This window comes from Meles meles, chromosome 4, assembly GCF_922984935.1.
Source record: "Meles meles chromosome 4, mMelMel3.1 paternal haplotype, whole genome shotgun sequence".
NCBI lineage: Eukaryota > Metazoa > Chordata > Mammalia > Carnivora > Mustelidae > Meles > Meles meles.
In genome coordinates, this window is record NC_060069.1 from 43,933,321 (window position 1) to 43,953,928 (window position 20,608).

General features: G+C 41.2%; 1 protein-coding gene across 3 annotated transcripts in view; it reads right to left on the reverse strand.

Moving 5' to 3' along the window:
* Positions 1 to 20,608, reverse strand: part of RNF168 (ring finger protein 168) — a 45,535-nt gene that overhangs the window by 24,400 nt on the left and 527 nt on the right. For all 3 annotated transcript variants that reach the window (XM_046003398.1, XM_046003399.1, XM_046003397.1), the window contains exons 2-3: positions 20,205 to 20,541; positions 3,113 to 3,189 (exon numbers count right to left, since the gene is read on the reverse strand). In XM_046003398.1, coding sequence (XP_045859354.1) covers positions 3,113 to 3,189; positions 20,205 to 20,505 — 378 coding nt within the window. In that variant the 5' untranslated portion in view covers positions 20,506 to 20,541. The remainder of the gene's footprint in view (positions 1 to 3,112; positions 3,190 to 20,204; positions 20,542 to 20,608) is intronic.

A 20,608-nucleotide genomic window follows, 5' to 3' on the forward strand; every position in this document is an offset into this window, starting at 1 on the left:
GCAGCGGCTCAAACCACTGAGCCACCCAGGCGCCCCGGGTTACATGAAATATTTAACCGTGTTGAACAAAATAACATTAAAATAAATTTCATCTGTTTTTTAAAAAAGTATCTAAAAAGTGTGGCTACTAGAAAAATTTTAATTATAAAGGGCTCACATCCTACTTCTATTAGACAACACTGCTCTATACTAAGCAGGGTTGTAGGGAAAATATTAGGGCTCTCCTAGTAGTATAAAGTTCAAAGGCTCTTCTATAAACATTACCCCCCTCTTTTTCCATTAGGTTCTTCACAATTACCCTTCATGCTCTCCTCATCAAAACTCATTATTTGTGTCCCCCCAAATTCATATGCTGAACCCCTAATTCCTGATGTGACAATATGTGAAGGTAAGGGCCTTTGGGAAGTAACTGGGTTATAATAAGGGTAAAGCCCCTATGAAAGGGATTAGCACCCTTATAAAGAAGAAACATCAGAGAAATAATCTCTCTCTCTGCCATGTAGGACGTAATGAATAGGCAGCTGTCCACAAGCTAGGAAGCAGGCCCTCATCCACCAGCAGATCTGCCTGTGCCTCGGTCTTGCACTTCCCAGATCCAGAACTGTGAGAAATAAATGTTTTTTGTTTAAGCCAACCAGTTTATAGTATTTTGTTATAGCAGCCCCAATGAATAAGATAGGCATAATCTACTACTCTTTTTCCATCCTTTAAGCTCAAAGCTTCAGGGAAATGAAAAAAAATCTTTCATAACTAAATGCTTAAGAATCACTATCAAAAACTAACTCAATGAAAAATTCACAAGCTAGCAAGTTATAAAATTAATGTGCAAAACTCAATTACATCTATATATAGCAATAACCAGTTAGTCGTATTAACAGTTGAGAAGACAAAAATGATGTAGAAAAATTGGCAAAAGACGTGGAGAGTTCACCCCCACAAATTATAAAAATTATATGAAAATATAATTTTCCTCATAATAAGAGAAATACCAAGTAAATCTACATAGAGATAGGACTTCCAGCTTCTAGTGATGATAGAGTAAAACACTGGTGGAAGACATCTTCCAAGAAAATACAATTTTAAAAACGTGGACATTAGGGCGCCTGGGTGGCTCAGTGGGTTGAGCCGCTGCCTTCGGCTCAGGTCGTGATCTCAGGGTCCTGGGATCGAGTCCCGCATCGGGCTCTCTGCTCAGCAGCGAGCCTGCTTCCCTCTCTCTCTCTCTCCCTGCCTCTCTGTCTAATAAATAAATAAAATCTTTAAAAAAAAAAAAAAAAAACTTGGACGTTATACAATAAGCAACTACCAAAGGAGTGGGAGAGTGAACACAATCAGACAAACTGCTCCTCCTGGCTTTAAGCCTGGAGCTAACATAATCTAACATCCATGGAGGAAACTGACCCACACTTAGAGTCACTTGATATTCTAAAAGATTCACAATTTACAAAGGAAAAGATGCTTGTTACAATACACGGGGGTAGAGTAAGGAAATGTTTGTATGAGAAAAAAAAAATCAATCTCAATCCCTAACTCATGTTATACTCAAAAACTAACTGAATGAATTATAGATCTAAACATAAGAACCAAAATTCTAGAAGAAACTTCCATGACCTTAGGTTAAGCAAAGTTATCAAATTGTATACCTAAAATTAGTAAATTTTCTATTAAAATTTCTACAGAAAAATGCTACCTGGGATGCCTGGGTGGCTCAGTTGGTTAAGCCACTAACTTCAACTCAGGCCATGATCCCAGAGTCCTGGGATAGAGTCCCACATCATGCTCCTTGCTCTACAAGGAGGCTGATTCTCTCTCCACCTCTGCCTGCCACTCTGCTTGCTTGTGTGTGCTCACTCTCCTTCTCTCTATGACAAATAAATAAAATCTAAAGAAAAATGCTACCTGAAGAAAGTATTTTTTTAAAAGAAAACCTATGTTGGGTGCCTGGGTGGCTTAGTTAGTTAAGCAACTGCCTTGGGCTCAGGTCATAATCATGGAGTCCTGGGATCAAATCCCGTATCAGGCTCCCTGCTCGGCGGGGAGTCTGCTTTTCCCCCTGACCCCTCCCCTCTCATGCTCTCTCTCTCTCATTCGCACTCTCTCTCAAACAAATAAATAAAATTTAGGGGGTACCTGGGTGGCTCAGTGGGTTAAGGCCTCTGCCTTCAGCTCAGGTCATGATCCCAGAGTCCTGGGATCAAGCCCCGCATCGGGCTCTCTGCTCAGCAGGGAGCCTGCTTCCCCTCTTCTCTCTGGCTGCCTCTCTGCCTACTTGTGATCTCTGTCTGTCAAATAAATAAATAAAATCTTTTAAAAAAAAAAGAAAATACTGGGAACTATCTTACTCTCTCTTGAATAATATGGAGTGATTTCCAGGGGATATTACCAAGTAAAAAAAGTAAAGTCCAAAAGAATATATAGTATGCAATATTTAATAAAACAAGAGCAATTATATATATCAGTTTATCTTTACAAAAAACACCAAAAAAAGGATAAACCACACAGTGATAAAAGTGGTTATCTACAATGTGGTGGACACAGGGTAGATAAGATACAGAAGGGAATATGCTCTCTGTGAATAACTTTTTATGTTATTTTTACTTTTAGGTGTATGTTAATATTCTACACATTCAAAAAATATACAAAAAAATTAATAAGGATGGGAGGGGAAAATGAAAAAAAATCACTATTACATAAGAGTGCCAATTATATGTAACGTTAGTAACTATTGTGAACACATGTAAAAAACAGATCTTTTGTAAAGTACATTAAAAATATTTATATTTCAATATATATTTTTTATATAGGAATATACAGGCACCTGGGTGGCTCAGTTAGTTAAACGTCCAACTCTTGATTTTGGCTCAGGTCATAACTATGGATTATGGGATCAAGCCCCTCATGGGGCACCACATTGAGTGCCAAGCATGAAGCCTGCTTAAGAGTCTTTCTCTCCCTCTCCCTTTGCCCCTCCCCCCACCACAGCACACACATACACCCTCTCTCTAAAAAGAAATAAAATATTTTTCTAAACAAACACAAAACTGTATGTAAAATCTGAAACTGAAAACACAGGACAGAATTCTTCCAAAAAGAGTAACTACTTAGTACCTACCTTGCTTATCTCCTCCTCATACTCTCTTCTCAATTCCCCGGGCTTACTTAATAAGCGAACTGGCTGACAGTCATCAACTGTTTCAGATCAAGAAAGAAAATAATATTATAGGCAACACAGAATTTTATGGCTAGCTTTGGTCTTTCATTAAACCTGTATTAATATGAAAATGTGAAATTAGAAAAAAATGTAAAATCATTAATAGCTTAACCGGGGCGCCTGGGTGGCTCAGTGTTAGGTTAAAGCCTCTGCCTTCAGCTCTGGTCGTGGTCCCAGGGTCGTGGGATCGAGCCCCACATGGGGCTCTCTGCTCAGCAGGGAGCCTATTTCCCTTCCTCTCTCTCTGCCTGCCTCTCTGCCTACTTGTGATCTCTGTCTGTCAAATAAATAAATAAAAATCTTAAAAAAAAAAACATTAATAGCTTAGCAATACCTACTCTATGGTGTGCCATTTTATTTCTTTTCTTCCCCTAAAGATTTTATTTTTAAGTAATCTCTACACCTAACATATACCTCAAACTTACACCCCCAAGATCAAGAGTCACCTATTCTTTTTTTGTTTTTTTTCTTGGTTTTTTTTTTTTTTTTTTTAGATTTAGATTTAGATCCCAGGACCCTGGGATCATGACCTGAGCCAAAGGCAGAGGCCTTAAGCCACTGAGCCACCCAGGCGCCCCAAGTCACATATTCTACTGGCTGTGCCAGCCATGGGCCCCTAGGAAATTCCACTTCTCTTTTCTTTTAAGATTTTTAAATTTATTTCTTTGACAGAGAGAGAGAGAGAGCGCGCGCATGCACACAAGGAGAGGGAGCAGCAAGCAGAGGGAGAGGAAGAAGCAGGCTTCCCACTGAGCAGGAGCCCAATGTAGGGCTCATTCCCAGCACACCTAACCCGAAAGCAGATGCTTAACTGACTGAGCCAACCAGGTGCCCCTTATTTTTAAAAGATTTATTTATTTAAGAGAGAGAGAGAGAGCGCGCGCGCGCATGCACATGAGTGGGGGGAGGGGCAGAGGGAAAGGGAGAAGATGACTCTCCGCTGAGCAGGGTGCCTGACAAGGGGCTCAATCCCAGAATGTGGGATCATGACCTGAGCTGAAGGCAGACACTTAACCAACTGAACGACCCAGGTGCCCCCGGAATTCCATTTTATTTTATTTTTATTTTTAAAGATTTTATTTATTTATTTGACAGAAAGAGATCACAAGTAGGCAGGCAGAGAGAGAGAGAGAGAGAGGAGGAAGCAGGCTCCCTGCAGAGCAGAGAGCCTGATGCAGGGCTCGATCCCATGACCCTGGGATCATGACCTGAGCCGAAGGCAGAGGCTTTAAGATTTTTTTTTTTTTTTTTTTTATTTGACAGAGAGAAATCACAAGAGAGGCAGGCAGAGAGAGAGGAAGGGAAGCAGGCTCTCCGCCGAGCAGAGAGCCCGACGTGGGACTCGATCCCAGGACTCTGAGATCATGACCTGAGCTGAAGGCAGCGGCTTAACCCACTGAGCCACCCAGGCACCCAAGGCAGAGGCTTTAACCCACTGAGCCACCCAGGCGTCCCCGGAACTCCATTTTAAAAGAAAGTCCAGGGGCACCTGGGTGGCTCAGTGGGTTGAGCCGCTGCCTTCGGCTCGGGTCATGATCTCAGGGTCCTGGGATCGAGTCCCGCATCGGGCTCTCTGCTCGGCGGCGAGCCTGCTTCCCTCTCTCTCTCTCTGCCTGCCTCTCTGTCTACTTGTAATTTCTCTCTGTCAAATAAATAAATAAAATCTTTAAAAAAAAAATAAATAAATAAAAGAAAGTCCAGGGGTGCATAGCTGGCTCAATTAATGGAGCGTGTAACTCTTGATGTCGTGGTCGTGAGTTTTCTTTTTTCATTTTTTTAAAAGATTTTATTTATCTATTCATGAGAGACAGAGAGATAGATGCAGAAGGAGAAACAGGCAGGGGGCCTGATGTGGGTGGGACCCAATCCCAGGACCCCGGGATTATAACCTGAGCCGAAGGCAAACGTTTAACCAACCAAGTCACCCAGATGTCCTGGGGTGGTGAGTTTGAACCCCATGTTGGGTGTAGAGATTACTTAAATAAATAAATAAAACTTAAAAAAAAAAAAAAGAAAAGGAAAGGAAGTCCAGAGGTTTTCTGGTTCAAGATGGCACATGAATACATACACTTAACTCGTGTTCTAGAATCTATTAAAATAACAGTACGAAAGAAATTTTTAAAAAGTCATCTTAAAACAGCAAAGAGATTGGGGTCAATCAGTGAACAAGAAACTTTAACGAATTTCTAGAAAATGGGAAGCAGATATAAAAGAGATGACTTATACACCAGAATGAAGAATTGCAACCCTCAGAAAGGAAGGTGAGGCGGGAGGAGATCTGCACCATATACTGGAAAAGCAGCCCAGGCTCAAAAACACAGGCACAATAGAGATCACAGTGAGTTAAGCTGGGACAGGGAATTAAAAGTTCATGATCTGGGGGGAAAGAAAAAAAAGCTTTACGATCTGGGGCGCCTGGGTGGCTCAGATGGTTGGGCAGTTGCCTTTGGCTCCAACCATGATCCTGGAGTCCAGAATCGACCCTCATCAGGCTCCCTGCTCGGTGGGGAGTCTGCTCCTCCCTGACCCTCCCCCTCATGCTGTTTTCTCATTCTCTCTCTCTCTCTCAAATAAATAAACAGAATCTTGATAGACAAAAGAAGTTCACGATCTGTTAAATCAGAATACTTGGCTGGTAGACTTTTTCTTATTAAGCTTATTTTAAAAGATGTATTTATGTATTTGAGAGAGAGCATGAGCACTTGCGTGAGTAGGGGACGGGAAAAGGGAGAGCAGGTTTCCTTTTGAGTGTGGAGCCTGACCAGAGGCAGAATCCCACAATCTTGAGATCACGACCTGAGCCAAAACCAAGAGTCAGATGCTTAACCCACTGAGCCACCCAGGAGCCCCTCAATGGTTATTTTTTAAAGAAACTGAATTGCCTAGACAGACCCAGTACAGTTGTGGCAACCCAGAGCAAAGCCCTCTAAAATCTGGCACTTATGGTGGGAAAGCATAATGGCCAAGCATAACCTCAAACAATGTCTGCCAGTCACCAATGCCAATATATGTACAAGCAGGGTTATTCTAGGCCCTCATTTTATTTCTTTTGAAGGGCCTCATTTTTTTTATTTTAAAGATTTTATTTATTTATTTGAGACAGACATCACAAGTAGGCAGAGAAGCAGGCAGAGAAGGGGGGTGGGGGGAAGCAGGCTCACTGCTGAACAGGGAGCCCGACGTGGGTCTCGATCCCAGGACCCTGGGATCGTGACCTGAGCTGAAGGCAGAGGCTTTAACCCACTAAGCCACCCAGGCGCCCTGAAGGGCCTCATTTTTAAATGTGAAAGTAAAACCAAGAATCATCAGACATTTCAAACTAATCTATAGTATTAAAGAAACACTACGCCACAAGAGAGGGGAAAAAATCATCTCGAGTTAAATCTAGAAAAAGAGAACCCAACTGCTTGTTCACAGGGGCAGCTATTACTCAACTCCAGCTGACTCCTGCCACCAGGAAACTTAGATCCGTCCTTGCCATATTTTCTGATTTTTTCAAAACTATCCGGAAATCTGTATTTTAAAGTGACATCTCCCAATTTTAAATGTCAGCACTGAATGGGTCACAGAAAGCCTGACTGTAGGCTTTACATGGCTTGTAGACCAGCAATTTGCAAATTCACAGAAGAATTAAAAACAGTAATGTAACTCCTTAACATGTAGCAATGAAGTATGCCAAATTCATTTGAGGCAATATAGTGGGAAATACAGGAGAGAGTATAAGGCTCCTGAAAAAAATTGTAGGAGCTAGAAACGAAGCCCAAGAAGACAGGAGGGACTGCAGCACTTCAATTATAGGACTTTTTTTTTTTTTTTTTTAAGATTTTAGTTATTCATTTGACAGAGCAATAGCGAGAGAGGGAACACAGCAGGGGCAGGAGAGGGAGAAGCAGGCTCCCTGCTGAACAAGGAGCCCAATGCGGGACTTGATCCCAGGACCCTTTGGATCATGACCCCAGCCAATGGCAGACACTTAACGAATGAGCCACCGGGGTGCCCAATTACAGTACTTCTGATAAAGGAGGATAGGGTATGTGTAGAGAGGTAGTGTAATAATACCAGATGTGACAGCTCAGAGGGTGGCAAATTTTTCCCATAAAGGGCAAGATAATAAATATTTTATGCTTTGCAGGCAACATAGTCTTTGTTGCAGTGACCCAATTCCTGCAACTGTAGGCACAAACCAGCCATTGATACGGACAAGTGCCTCTGTTCCAACAACACTTCATTTCCAAAAAAAGATGGAGCCCAAATTTGGCCTGACTCAGCTCAAGTCATGATCTCAGTGTCATGAGGCTGAACCCTGCCTGGGGCTCCACGCTCAGTGGAGAGTCAGCTTGAGATCTCTCTCCCTCTCCTTCTTTCCCATCTCTCTCTCAAATAAAATCTTTTTAAAAAGCTTAAAATGGTAAATTTTCTGTTATATGCATTTTACCACCATAAAAACAACAACAATCAAAACTTCTGTTAAAAAGAAAACCACAGGAGGATGGCTTGTTTCCTTCCCCTTAGAGAGCAGCACGCTCTTTGTAGGCATTTTGTAGAACAAAAGCCACCTCGGATCATAACCCATTGCAAATGTTTTGGGTGGCAACGCTGGATTTTCACTTAAAGATTTAAAATGGCTTTGGAATAAACATTAAAAAAGAAAAAAGGAAACCATAGAAGTATAATGCAGACACCTAATGCCCCACATAAGTAAAGCAATATTTAATACCTAACCTAACTTCAACGTCAACCTCCTCAAATGTAACCTTTAACCAAAGTGGAATTTCATGTAGGCAAACCCCTGAGAGATCCCTTCCCCCTTAGGAGGGGGATCTTGCCCAAACAAGGCAATTAACAATTAATTAATTAATTAACAATTAACCTTGTTAATAAATATTATTATTTCTTAAATATGTTTTTAAATGTTTATGTTTATTTTTTAATTTAAATATTTGTTTTATTTGTTTTTATTTAAGAGAGGGAGTGGGCGGGGGCGCCTGGGTGGCTCAGTGGGTTAAAGCCTCTGCCTTCAGCTCAGGTCATGATCTCAGGGTCCTGGGATCCAGGCCCACATCGGGCTCTCTGCTCCGCAGGGAGCCTGCTTCCTCCTCTCTCTCTGCCTGCCTCTCTGCCTAGTTGTGATTTCTCTGTCAAATAAATAAAAAAAGAAAAAAAAAAAAACAACAACAACAAGAGGGAGTGGGCGTGTGGGGGAGGGTGCAGGGGGAATCTCAAGTCGACTTAATGCTGAGTGCCAAGACTGATGTGGGGCTCAATCCCATGACCCTAAGATTGTGACCAGATTCAAAATCATAAGCCAGATTCTCAACCAACTGAGCCACCCAGCAACCCATCATTTTTTTTTTTTTTAATGACTCTTCTCTGCCTTTCTTTTCCTGCAGCTCAGAGGAGCCCTCTACTGCTTGCTGGATGAGAATTCAATAAAGTCAAATAGATCTTCAAATTCACTGGTTAAATTTTGCTTTTTAATACTTCTGTATGACAAATATCACAAAATTAAACAACTGGGAGAAGTTACTTGCAAATACATAAATCAACAGAGAATTAAATTTTCCCACTGTACTTAATATTGCTGTCTTACAATGAGTGTTCTCCTGAGCAGCCAAGATTCATTAAAGGAATTTTATCCTCATACTCTTTACTTTATTCTGAAAGAAAAATCCAAGTTAATCAAAGAACTGAATGTTCAAAACTGGGCCAAAACCAAAAGTCACAATAAACCTAATTTGAACAATTAAGTAGTTTATAAAATCACTTTCATCACTCAATTTGACTCTGCTTGCTTCATCATGGAAATAAGAGTTTTCTTCTCCCAGTTAAATCTGCTCATCTAATCTTCCTCTGAAGCCTGTAAGGTTCCTTGAGTCTTCCTAGTTTCTAGCAGTTTGCCACCAATCTTTGGTATTCATTGGAGATGCAACACTCCAACCCTCTGTCTTCACATAGTGTTCTCACTGTGGGTTTTCATATCGTCCTCCTCCTGTGTATGTCTGTCTCTGTTCAACTTTCCCCTTTTAATGAGGACACCAGTCATAATGGATTAGGGCCCACAACACTAATGATCTAAACTTGACTACCTCTGTAAAGATCCTATTTCCAAATAAGGTCTAAAGTATTAGAGGCTAGTATTTCAACATACCCTTTTAAGAAAACACAATTCAACATATTTCTGGTCCTCACCTAAAAACTGTAAAATATTACTGAGAGAAACTGAAGACTGAAATGAATGGAGAGAGAGAGACTATTTTCATGGGTACAAAAGCTCTATGTTGTTACGATGTCAATTCTCCCCAAATTGATCTAAAGAGTCAACACAACCCAAGTCAACCCCTACTATGCTTTTGCTAGAAAATGGAAGGATGATGAAAAAATCTACATGAAAACAGAAAGGACCTAGAATACCCCAAACCAACATGAAAAATAATAATAAAGTTGGAGAGCTATTATGATGTGACTTCGACTTTCCATAAAGCCACAGTAATCAACAGTGTGATTTTAACATTAAAGTCAACAAATCAATGACTCACACTGTGTAAGAAAAGCCGCTTCGACAAAGGTACAGGACTAAGTGGTATCTGTGTAGGAAAAAATTAACCACAACCCCTATCTTATAAGGTATTCACAAAATTTGAAATGGACCATAAACCTAAACATAAAAGCTAAAACTATAAAGCTTTTAGGGAAAAAAAATAAAAGTACTTTTTTCTTAAGATTTTTAAAATTTATTTGACAGAGACACAGTGAGAGAGGGAACACAAGCAGTAGGACTTGAAGAGGGAGAGAAGCAGGCTTCCCACTAAGCAGGGACCCCAATGTGGGGCTCAATTCCAGGACCCTGGGATCACGACCCGAGCCGAAGGTAGAAGCTTACCGACTGAGCCACCCAGGTGCCTCCACAGAAATATTTTTTTCAAAGATTTATTTGTTTGGGGGAGAGAGAATCCCGAGCAGACTCCCTGTTGAGTGCAGAGCCTGACTCTCGGGGCCCAATCCCATGACCCATGAGATCATGACCTGAGCCAAAACCAAGAGCTGTATGCTTAAATGACTGAGTCACACAGATGCCCCAGAATATTTTAATATTATTACAAAGGATAAAGATTTTTAGGATACAGAAAGCAATAACCATAAAAGGAAAAGTTTATTAGTGGAGCATGAGACTCTTGGTCTTGAGGCTGTGAGTTTGACCCTCGAGTTGGGTGCAGAGATTACTTAAAATAATTAAATAATAAAATCTTGGGGAAAAACGTTCAGCTCATCAAGACACTATTAAGAAAATTAGCACAATAAATAAATAAATAAAATCTAAAATAAAAAATAAAATAGTAATACAAAGATAAACAACTCTAGAAGCAAAAGATTCCAAGATACTTCATAATGGAAGATATATAAATGATCAATAAACAATAAAAATAGACTCAACATCATCAGTCAACAGGAAATGCAAATTAATACTACAATGAGATAAGGCTACGAATCTATCAGAATGGTTAAAACTAAATAGACAACATCAAATGTTAGTGAGCATGTTGTAAGTGAACTGAAAGTGTCCTCCCAACCCCCACCCAATTCTGTGTTGAAACCCTAACCCAACCCTATAGTTTTTGGAGGTAAAGCTTAGGGAATAATAAGATCAGAAGAGTAGAGCCCTCCTGACTGGTTTTAGTGCCTTTACAAGAGGCCAAGAGAGTGAGCTAACTGTCCATCAGGTGAAGACATAACCAGGAAGAAGGCATTCACAAAGAACTAAGTCAGACAGCATCTTGATCTTGGACTTCTCAGCCTCCAGAACTATGGAAAAATAAACTTCTTTGCTAAAGCCACCCGGTCTATATACTTTGTTACAGCAGTCCAAACTAAGACAGATGCGCAGAAACTAGAATTTGCAAATATTGTTGCTGGGATTAGAAAATAATACAACCATTTTGGAAAATGACAGTACATAGTTTCTTTCTTTCTTCCCCCCCCCCAAACCCATTGTCTGTTTATTAACATATAATGTATTTTTTGCCCCAGGGGTACAGGTCTGTGACTCACCAGGCTTACACATTTCACAGCAGATAGTACATAATTTCTTATATAACCAAACATATATCTACTCTGAGCAATTCCACTCCCAGGTATTTGCCCAAGAAAACACAAAAACACATGACTACAAAAAAGCAAAACAAAACAAAACTACTTCAAGAATCTTAACAACAACTTTACTCCCAATAGCCCAAATCTGGAAACAGCTGACACACCAAGAACTGGAGAAGTGCCAACAAAGTATACTACAGTTAATCAGTAGGATGATACTTTAACAAGAAATAAACTACTAATACCCTCAAGATGAATCTCAAATATTAGTAAGTAAAAAATTAGTAAGTAAAAAAATCTGTCGCTAAAGTATATATACTACATGATTACTATTATAGGCTGAACTGTGTCCCCCAAAAAGATACACTGAAGTCCTAATATCGGTACTAAGAATGGAACTTTCCTGGGAAACGGCTGTTGTGGACATAACTGAATTCATAGTGGAGGAGGGTGGGCCCTTAATGTATTATCGCTGGTATCCTTATAAAAAAGGAGAGAGATAGAGAGTGGAGACAGTCATGTAAGGTAGAGGCAGAGCGCCATGTGACTATGGAGGCAGAGATTAGAGTTATGCCCTGTAAGCCAAGGAGTACCATGAACTATCAGCAACACCCACGAGCTAAGAGAAAGACATGAAAAAACAGGAAAGAAAGAAAGAAAAGAAAAGAAAGGCAGGCATGGAACAGATTCTCCTCTAGAGGCTTTAAGAGAATACATCCCTGCTGACACCCTGATTTTGGGTTTCTAGCCTCCAGAATTATGGGAAAATAAATTTGTTAAGCCACCTAGTTTGTGGTACTTCGTTATGTGAACCCTAGTAAACTTACAGAATTCCAAGTATATGAAGTTCTGGAAAAGGCAAAACTTTTCTATGGTGGGAAAAAATAAAAACACTTGGTGACTTATGGAGGGTAGGGGTAGAGATTAACTAGAAAGGACATGAGGGTACCTACAAGGGTGATGGTAATATTTTGTATTTTTATAAGGGTTCATGTTACAAGAGGTTATACATATGTGAACACTCAGTGAAGGTACAATTAAGATTTGTGCATTACACTGTATGTAAATTTACGTTAAAAGAGTTATAAGCTCACACTGATCCCTCATAATATGTGTACTTACATATTTAAGGGAAACGGAAATAAATGAAAAAAAATAAGATCTGTGACACAGCAAATATAATGAGCCTGGCTCAGGTCATGATCCCAAGACCCTGGGACTGAACCCCACATTGGGCTCCCTGCTCATTGGGGAACCTGCTTCTCCCTCTACCTCTGCAGCTCCCTGTTTGCTCTATCTCTCTCTCTCAAATAAATAAATAAATAAACAAAATCTTAGCTAGAATACTGCCAGGATGCGGTGGCTCGGTCAGCTAAGCGTCTGCCTTCAGCTCAGGTCAAGAACCCAGGGTCCTGGGATGAGTCCTGCTCTGGGCTCCTTGCTCAGTGGGGAGCCTGCTTCTCCCTTGGCCTGCTATGCCTGCTGCTTCCCCTGTTGTGCTCTCTCTCTCACTCTCTAACAAATAAGTACAACCTTTTTAAAAAAATAAATTAAAATAAGTAAAATAAAATACTGTCAAATCTCGTTATGGATATATAACAGTTTACTATATAAAATTCTTTCAACTTTTCTATATGTTTAAAATTTTTCAAAAAAAATTTTTTTCATAAAAAAATGCTGAAAAAAAATAAGTACACTACCAAAAATTTCTTTTTAAAAAAAGGGCACCTGGGAGGCTCAGTCATTAGGCGTTTGCCTTTGCATTGGGCTCCCTGCTCGGCAGGAAGCCTGCTTCTCCCTCTCCCACTCCCCCTGCTTGTGTTCCCTCTCTCACTGTGTCTCTATCAAATAAATAAATAAAATCTTTAAAAAGAAGAAGAAGAAGAAGAAAGAAACAAAGAAAAAGCAAGTGTTGGCAGAATGTGGTTCAACTACAACTCTCATACATACTGGTCGACTATAAATTGATAAAACCACTCTGGAAAACTGGCAAGATCTTCTAAGGCCGATTCTACATGTAACACCCACCATGGGGTGGTCTTAGACTATACGCAACATTTAAACTCAGAAAATGACCATAGGACCACATCTGGCATTAATCTAATAGCATGAGAACAAGGAAGCCAGATAATTCTTCCTCTACAACAACCAGCATTTCTTTTTTTTTTTTTTTAAAGATTTTATTTATTTATTTGACAGTGAGAGAGATCACAAGTAGGCAGAGAGGCAGCCAGAGAGAGAGGAGGAAGCAGGCTCCCTGCGGAGCAGAGAGCCCCATGCGGGGCTCGATCCCAGGACCCCGAGATCATGACCTAAGCCGAAGGCAGCGGCTTAATCCACTGAGCCACCCAGGCGCCCCACAACCAGCATTTCTTATAGCAACAATAAAGGCACAGGTTCCTCACAAGGAACATGCTCATTTACAACGGTCACTATTCCCAGAAAAGCACAAAGCACAATATCCCAATCAGTATTTATAATTCCATCCAATAGAGGGGCAATTTGTCAGTTGGGGATCATTTTTCCCATTAAACAATGCTGCCTAGTAACATCATTAACATTCTTAGGCTCAGGTTTTGGGGGAAATAAAAGTAGAGATTTAATCAAAGGATGGATTCTCATCTAGCACAGGAAAGGATTTAACTTTTTTTTTTTTTTTTTAAGATTTTATTTAGGGGCACCTGGAGAGTTCAGTGGGTTAAGCCTCTACCTTTGGCTCAGGTCATGATCTCAGGGTCCTGAGATCAAGCCCTGCATCAATGGGCTCTCCTGCTCAGCAGGGAGCCTGCTTCCCCCTCTCTCTCTGCCTACTTGTGATCTCTCACTCTGTGTGTCAAATAAAAAAAATCTTTAAAAATAAATTAAAAATAAGGATTTTATTTGTCAGAGAGAACGAGCCTGCACAAGCAGGGGAGCAGCAGGAAGGAGAAGCAGGCTCCCAGCTGAGCAAGGAGCCCATGTGGGACCCGATCCCAGGATCCTGTTATCATGACCTGAGCCGAAGGCTGATGCTAACCTATTGAGCCACCCAGGCATCCCAGGATTTAACTTTTTATCCACACTCTGTGACCCCCAAATTCCACTCTTAGATATATGAATACATCCAACAGAAATGCAGACATAGGTTCACCAAAATACAAGTATAAAAATGTTACAGCACCATTCATAACAGCCCAAAATGCCCAATATCAATGGACGTAACATTTTTCATTGTTTTCACTATTTAATATCCATACAACATAGAACTATACAGCAGTGAAAACAAACCCACGTCACATATATCATGGATCAATTTCCCAATATATGCTATAGATATGCTATCTAAAGAAGCCAGACACAAGACACAAGATGCCCTTTTTTAAAAGGTTCAGAACAGGTAAAAACAATCTATGGTGTTAATCATCAGAAGAGTAGTTACAGGGATGGCAAGTGACTAGAGACTGGGCCACAAGGAGAACTTAGGAGTTCTGGTAAAGTTCTGGGTCTCGGCCTGAATGCTGGTTATATAGACATTTTCACTTCAAAAATTCACTGAACTGCAGATTTACAATTTGTACACTTTGTGGGAGAGGAAGCAAGTGTGCACAAGCAGGTGCACATGCACTTGGGCAGGGGAAGGAAGGGCAGAGGGAGAGGGAGCCAAACAGGCTCCATCTCACAACCCTGAGATCGTGACCTGAGCCGAAATCAAGAGTTGGATGCTTAACTGACTGAGCCACCAGGAGCCCCCTGATTTGTACACTTTTGTATATACGTTACATGAAAAATCAAGGAGAATCAACCTCCAGGATAGTAAAGGGAGGAGATCTGTAGAAGAGTTCTTCAACAAAACAACCACAACTAGAGAATAGATAACTGGTACTATAGAAATCTCTGGAAATTGTCCTAGGAACATATAGCAAATGAAGAAATATTTCCCTGAAAACTTACTAAATCTCATTAAGAAAAATGAGAAACTCTGGCACTTGAGCCATAACCACCTCCCTCCCCTACCCAGCTAAACAAGAGGGAGGCTCCATTCCACTCCACTCCAAGTGGGGTTGCCAAGCCAGGGCTCCCTGTCTCCCCAGCACCAGGTAAAGGGCTATGGGATCCTTCTGGGAGAAACAAACTGCCAGCATGTCTTATCCCTTCCAGCTCGCTATTGCAGAGGCTGAATTCCAGGTAAGTGGACCTGAGAGACTGTGGGCTCCCTTACTCCATCCACTTACTCATCCATGCACAGAGGAGAAACGTTACCCCCAGCACAGCAGGTACAGAACACTATGGCCCCATTGCCCTCAACACAGCTCATTTATAGGACAAAGGTTCTAGGGCAGGCAAGCCAATTAGACTGGAGGCTACTATGCCAGGCTACTGTCCTGTTCATAAAGAAGTAAGCCATCATCTTGCCTCCAGCTCTAGAACATTGACTCAGCTTTTGCCCACGGAAAGAGGCAGACCATGAGAACTGAGAGCTCCAAAGATCTCCCGCAAAGAAAATATATTTATTTAGAACAGAATGTGGAGAAGTCCAAGCATTAACACCAGTTTGCGCACCTGGCTCAGTCAGTTAAGCATCTGCCTAGGGCTCAGGTCACCATCTCAGGATCCTGGGATGGAGTCCTGCTTCTCCCTCTCCTTCAGCTCTTCCCCCACCCTTGTGGTGGGGATATAAATAAATAAAATCTTTATTTAAAAAACAAAACAAAACACAAGTTTTGGTGGTAAGTACTCAGAAGGCCAATGGAGTGCTGTCAGCAAAATGGCAGAGCAGGCAGCTCCAAGCTCTCATCCCTCCATATAAACATCACAAAACAAGTAGAAACTATCAGAGCCAACATCGTCACAATCTGGAAAACAATCAAAGGTTTACAGCAACCAAGAAAATGGTGAATCAAGAAAAAGGCAACTTCAAAATAGTAGGAAAGATTTTTACTCTTGCCCCACCTTCTCCTCTGTAGTGGCAGTTTTAAAGGATACCCACATTCTCAGAATGGGACACTGGTTCCTATTCTATAGGGGGTGGAACATACCTAGGGCAAGACACATGCTCCAAAAACACACGAAAAGACCCCCAGACTTTCACCTTGGGCTGATCCCTAGGCTCAGTGCAAGCCTGGCTAAGGGTTGAAGGACTGCCTCGGCCCTGAGCCAATGTTCCAAGACAAAAAGTGGAGAATTAGCATATAATCCAGCAATTCCCTCCTGGGTACATACTCAAAGGAGCTGAAAGCAGGAACTCAAAAAAAAAACTCCTGTACACCACTGTTCACAGGACCATTATTCACAATAGCCAAAAGGTAGAAGTAACCCGGGCGCCTGGGTGGCTCAGTGGGTTGAGTCGCTGCCTTCAGCTCAGGTCATGATCTCAGGGTCCTGGGATCGAGTCCCGCGTCGGGCTCTCTGCTCAGCGGCGAGCCTGCTTCCCTCTCTCTCTCTGCCTGCCTCTCTGTCTACTTGTGATCTCTCTCTGTCAAATAAATAAATAAAATCTTTAAAAAAAAAAAAAAAAAGGTAGAAGTAACCCAAGTGTCCAGTGATGAATAAACAAAATGTGGCAAATATATTCAATGGAATATTATTCAGCCATAAAAAGAAATGAAATTCTTTTTTTTTTTAAAGTAGGCTCCACAATGGGCATGGAGTCCAACGAGGGGCTCAAACTCACGACCCTGAGATCAACACCTGAGCGGAGATCAAGGGGGCTGGATGCTTAACCAACTGAACCATAAGGCACCACAGAAAGGAATGCAGTTCTAACACATGCTACAAAATGGATGAACCCTCAAGACATCTAAGTGAAATAAGACAGATACAAAAGGGCAAATACTGTGATTCTACTTATATAAGATACCTAAAGTGGTCAAATTCATAGAAACAGGATGGTAATTAAAGGGCCGGAGGGAGAGGAAACTGAGGAGTTAATATTTAATGGGTATAGAGTTTCAGTTTGGGAAGATGAAAGAGTTCTGGAGAATGGTGATGATTGTACACCTGTGTGACTACACTTATTGCCACTGAACTGTACAATTAAAAACAGTGGAGGAGCGCCTGGGTGGCTCAGTGGGTTAAGCCTCTGCCTTCAGCTCAGGTCATGGCCTTAGGGTCCTGGGATCAAGCCCAGGGCTCTCTGCTCAATGTGGGGCGTGCTTCCCCCCCCCCCCCACCGCCTGCCTCTCTGCCTACTTGGGATCTCTCTCTCTGTTAAATAAATAAATAAAATTTAAAAAAAAAAAAAAGAAAAACAAACAAAAACAAAACAACAACAACAACAAAAAAGTGGAAATGGGGGCGCGCCTGGGTGGCTCAGTGGGTTAAGCTTCTGGCTTCAGCTCAGGTTATGGTTTCAGGGTCCTGGGATCAAGCCCGGTGGGGGGGGCCCCCCTGCTCAATGGGGGACCTGCTACCCCCCTCTCTCTGCCTGCCTCTCTGCCTACTTGTGATCTCTGTCAAATAAATAAAATCTTTAAAAAAAAAACCAAAGACATTAAAAAAAAAAAAAACCCACAGTGGAAATGGTAAATTTTGTGATGCATACTCTATGACAATTAAAAAGACACACATACTAAGGTATCACTTCACACCTACTATGATGGCTATTTAAAAAATAAAAATTAAAAAACACCAAAAAACCATTAGATAACAAGTGTTGGTGAGTATGTGGAGAAACTGGAACCATTATACACTGCAGGTGGGAATGCAGAATGGCACAGCACCATGGAAAAGGTTGGCAGTTCCTTGGAAAATTAAACATAGAATTACTATATGAGGGATGCCTGGGTGGCTCAGTCACTAAAAGCATCTGCCTTCCGCTCACCTCATGATCCCAGAGTTCTGGGATCGAGTCCTTGCTCAACGGGGAGCCTGGTTCTCCCTCTGCCTGCAGCTCTCCCTGCTTGTGTGCTCTGTCTCTGACAAATAAATAAGTAAAATCTTTTAAAAAATCCTTTCTACATTAAAAAAAAAAAATACCATATGACCCAACACTTTCACTCCTAGGTACACACACAAAGAACAGGAAATGTTCAAATACTTATACACGAATATTTATATCAGCACTATTCAAATAGCCAAAAAATGGAAACAATGCAAATGTCCAACAATGGATCAAAATATAAACAAAATATATACAATCCATAAAATATTATTCAGCTCTACAAAGGAACGAAGTACTGATACATGCTACAACTATGTATAATCTTGGAAACATCAAGTGAGAGAAGTTGGACATAATAGATCATATATTGTATGAATTCACTTGTATGATCTATCTAGAATAAGCAAATTCATGGACACAAAATTGACAGAAACTTGGGAGGAAAGGATGGGAAAAGAGAAGAATGGGGAGTCACTGCCTAATGGTTAAAGAATTTGGGGTGATGGAAAAGTTTTGGAGGGGAGCCTGGGTGGCTTAATCAGTTGAGTGTCTGCCTTCAGCTCAGGTCATGATCCCAAGGTCCTGGGATCGATACCTGCATCAGGATCCCTGATCATCCGGGAATCTGCTTCTCCATCTACCCCCCCACCAGTGTGCTCTCTCAATACATAAAATCTTAAAAAAAATAAAATAAAATTGGGGGGGGCGCTTGGGTGGCTCAGTGGGTTAAAGCCTATGCCTTCGGCTCAGGTCATGATCCCAGGGTCCTAGGATAGAGCCCCGCATCAGGCTCTCTGCTCGGCAGGGAGCCTGCTTCCCCCTCTCTCCCTGCTTGCCTCTCTACTTGTGATCTCTGTCGTCAAATAAATAAATAAGATCTTTAAAAAAATTTTTTTTGGAAACATAGTGGTGATGGTTGTACACTGTGAATATAATATAATTAATACCACTGAACTGTGCACTAAAAATTGTTAAAATGGCAAATTCTATGCTATATATATTTTACCACAATATTGGAAAAACTAATGATGTGAAATACCAAAACCAGTGAACTGTACATTTTAAATGTATCAAATCTATGTGCAGATATCAATAGTAGTTTTAATAAAGCACAACTACTGTTGAAAACATCATTAAAATGGCAAACTTGTTACACATATTTAGCACAATAAAAGTAATTCCCCAAAAAAGGCAAGTACACCAGACTGCAAGCACCATATTCAAAGTCTAGACAAGAAACACTGCCTGGCGTACCGATCACCCAAGTGTGCTAGAGTCAAGTGTTTAGTATGGGGCACACTGAATAGCTAGCTACTGAGTCTACAGGGTGGGCGGCTTTATACAAGAATAACTGAACTAGGAGCACCTGGGTGGCTCAGTTGGTTAAAGCCTTTGCCTTCCGCTCAGGTCATGATCCCGGGGTCCTGGGATTGAGCCCTGCATTGGGCTATCTGCTCAGCAGGGAGACTGCTTCCCCCTCTCTCTCTGCCTGCCTCTCTGCCTACTTGTGATCTCTGTCAAATGAATAAATAAAATCTTTAAAAAAAAAAAAAAAAAGAATAACTGAACTAGATGGAACTGGTCCCTGAAAGCTATTTGAGGTTCACTGCATGAAGAATTAAATGAATGGAGATGTAGTGCTGTAGTCAAGTAAGTTAAAGAAAATAACTGAAAGTAAAAGAAACAGTAATACGGAAATCCAGTACTTTTTGTACTTCTGGGGTTGCTCTACTGACTACTGCTCATCTGTGGATATTTATATAACTTTCACATGACTGAACTGCTCTATGTGGGCCATTCTTCTGGTTTGTTTCTTTGTCATTTTCAACCCAACAAACAACTGAATGTAGCCTGGACATCCTCACAATGAACAAAACGTTACCATCGACCTCAATCAACATTTTGGGGCCCATAAAACCCAAATCTCCAAGAAAGATTTAGACTAATATTAATCAGCTTTTTGTTCTTTTCGAAAACGGATTAGTGGTGATTCACTTTTTAAAGGATTTTGATTTTTCAGACACACGGACGCTGGGTTTTACTCACCTATTTCCTCTGATTCCTGCCCAGCGACTCTAAGCTTGCATTCCTTTGGATAGTGTTTTTGGATTAATTCCCACAGTTCCATGTTGACAAGAGAATTTCTTCGGGTGTGGTATCGGGTCCACGAAGAGACCCGGCGGCGACAGAAGGGACAGCATAAACTTGCCTTTTCGACGGTCGATTGGAAGCATGGGTTACAGAGCGTGTGATTACAAGGCAGTGTTATGGGCTCGATTAGGATTTCCACACAGATGCGGCACAGGCATTCCGACAAGGAGGGGATGGCGTTTTGGGGTACAGCCATTTTTGTATGCTAAAAAGGCACACTCAACATCAATACCTGAAAGAGAAAGAATCTTAATTCCGGCCCAACTACGGAGAAAGGAAATTAACACCTTTGTGCTTAA